The 3,018-nt window shown below is 33.8% G+C and overlaps 1 protein-coding gene across 1 annotated transcript; it reads right to left on the bottom strand.

Moving 5' to 3' along the window:
• Positions 1–464: 464 nt before the first annotated feature.
• Positions 465–1,800, bottom strand: LOC104230968 (ethylene-responsive transcription factor TINY-like). The gene has a single exon (XM_009783884.2). The coding sequence runs from the start codon at positions 1,648–1,650 to the stop codon at positions 748–750; it is 903 nt and encodes a 300-aa protein (XP_009782186.1). The 5' UTR covers positions 1,651–1,800; the 3' UTR covers positions 465–747.
• Between the last annotated feature and the right edge of the window lie 1,218 nt (positions 1,801–3,018).

Raw genomic sequence — 3,018 nt, 5'->3', positions numbered from 1 at the left:
ATATATGGCAAAGATCACTTTTAGTATGTCATAGCTGCAATAGTATATAAAATTTGTATATATATATATAGTTTTAAAAAATATGTAGGTAATACAAAAACTATATGGGTAACAGTGTTTAAAAATCATTGAAGAATAGGTACGGATTTAGGTTAAGGTAACAAATGTAAATTTAAACTATCCACCAACCATTGTAATCATATTCACTATTTTCAACCCCATGTTATGTTATATTTTGTTTGTTATATATAAGTGAGAAACTTAAAAACCATATATAAATATAATAAAACAAGAGATTAAGTTATGCATTAATGGGGCCAAAAAAAAGTTCAATCACATCACTTATAACATAATTATATGTAAATATCTATGATAAATACTATTATACTAATAGTTAATCTAATAAAATAGTAATTAATCTGCTATACTACATTAACTTACACAGTTACACTTAATCGGGCCAGTAAATATCGAATACGTAGTATATATTTATTAGAAGAAAAAAAATACAAAGATGAGGAAGAAGGAGGAATCAACTAATTAAAAATAAATTATGTGATAGTCTTTTCACCATATAAAAAAGAAGATGGGATCTATAGCTGTAAAAATGCCATTGCAAACTGGCCAAAAAGTACTACTTGAGATGCAAGAAACGTATATAGTTTTCAGCCCTTTGATCCTAAAGCAAAACTACAAAAAGTGTAAATTAAAAAAAAATGACAAAAAAAAACACACCATTTTAATCCTCTAATGTTGCCATAGAAAACTCTCAAAACTGTTGGAAACCACAGCTTCTAATCCCGTATTAAATCCCATATTAATATTCTCACCACCAAAATAATATTCACAATTAGTACCATAATAATCCCACCAATCTGATTCAATGAACCTTAATACTTCTTGAGTTGACTCAACCGAGTCGTAACTCGTGTCCAGCTTCGGCAACTTCACTATCTCACTCAGCTCCTCATGCTGCGGCGCCAACATAGCCGCAGCCGGAGGCGGAGGCGGAATTTCCGCCTCCAACTCTGCTGGTGTCGACTCGTCGTCGCACAACGACGAAGATGTAATGCCAGAAACTAAAGACAACGAAGATGAGGATGACGTCATCGACGCTTCCGACGCTGCCGGCGAAGATTCCGTTGGGTTGAGATGATCCATGTGAGCGGCTTTTAAGGCGGCAGCTTGGACGTCACGTGGAGAGCACGTGGCCGGTCGAGGCAATAAATCGGCGAGTTGAGGGAAATTAAGGATCGCGGATCCACCTTTAATAGACATAGCAGCGACGTCGTGTGCACGCGCCGCCATTTCAGGGGTGGCGAAAGTACCTAACCAGATTCTTGATTTCTTCTTCGGTTCACGAATTTCAGACACCCATTTTCCCCACGCCCTCTTTCGTACACCAACGTACGACGGGTGTTTTGATCCGTCGCTGGTTTTGTTGCCACCATTTTTCTTACTGCTATTACTACACTTACTCACATTTGTTTGACCATCATTTTCTTCTTCTTCTTCACGGCATCTCTTGAGTCGGTTTTTCGAGTTGATATTCTTTATAAGAACAGAAGAAGATGAAATTGTAGAAGAAAGTGAACAAGAGTTATAACTACTAGATTCAGATTCTGAGTTTGGTGTTGTTGGCTCAGCCATTGATGCTCTTTTTTTGTAGACAGTGCAATAACTTTAACAAACTGAACTACGTTGTAGATATATATATAAATGGGTTTAGAGAGAGATATTGAAAATGTTTAGGTTTTTAGTGAAAAGGAGAGGTAGAGGGTATTGAAGAAGGAGAGTTGATTTAGAGAATAATTGGGGTTTTTTGTAAGTGGTGGATGGTTTATATATAGTAAGAGTAGGGGACAGAGAGCTAAGAGAAAGGAGGGGGTGGGGTGGTGGTGGGGAACTTGGAAATGGGGGTGGGGGGAGTTGGCCGGGGGGGGGGGGGAGTTTATTTGAGCTGGGGGAGAATGAAGACGAAAGAATGGGAAAGGTGAGGTTTTTCTTTAAAATAACTTTTATACACTCCTTTGATTGTACACAATAATAGCAATGAATGTGAGTAGTGTCATACTTCTCATCTATTTTAATGTGAATTTAAGTTATGTATATTGATAGTGTAAAGATCTTTTAGCAAGTTATTAATTATTTTTGTTAAGTTATTAATTACACTATTTTTTTAGTTTATTTTAATTGATTTTTTTATTATTTTGCACATATTAACAAATTTGTCTTTTAGTATTAATTAATAATAAAATTGATCATATTAAATTTAATTTGATTATCGAAAATATAATAAATTCTCATAGGTGTAAGAAATTCTTACACTTTTAATATATTTTAACCTTTTATAGAAGATTATATTGTTTCTCTTTTTTAATGGTTTAAGTTATGCATATAGTGGGTGTAAAAAAATTTCTTACACTATCAACATATTTTAATCTTTTTCTTATTTTTATTGTAACAATTAATGTTCAGAACATAGAACTTATATTCTTATAAAAATTACTTCTAATTATTTTATAAGTAATTTAGTTATGTAAATTTTATGCCGTTAACGCAAATATAGTAGAATGAATAGAATTTCACCATTAGCTAAATATCTCGAATCCTAACTGTTGTGGTTATGTGTTTCTCGGAAACAACCTTATTGGAAACAACCTCTCTACGTTCACAAAGTAGAGGTAAAGTTTACGTGCACACCACTCTTCTCATATTTTATTTGTGGGATTATACTGAATGTGTTATTGTTGTTATCCCTAAATATTTCAGATTCGAACCCTAAAAATCAAAAAAAATCTTAATATAATACTTCTCCCACAAATAGGACCTACATAATACAATTATAAATTAATCAGATCAGCAGGATATCAAATAGTCAAACAAAAAAATCTATGTGTAGAAAGAAAGAAAGAGAGACTGAGGGGAGACAAGGAAAGGCCTCACAACCGACCGAAGCCTTTACCCATCAAATCCTTAATTACGGAGCACACAACCAGAGAACACAGAGTGAAACTA

The sequence above is a fragment of the Nicotiana sylvestris genome, chromosome 6, assembly GCF_000393655.2.
Source record: "Nicotiana sylvestris chromosome 6, ASM39365v2, whole genome shotgun sequence".
Taxonomy (NCBI): Eukaryota; Viridiplantae; Streptophyta; class Magnoliopsida; order Solanales; family Solanaceae; genus Nicotiana; species Nicotiana sylvestris.
The sequence above is the reverse complement of the archived record's forward strand: the minus strand, read 5'-3'. Positions and strand labels throughout refer to the sequence as shown.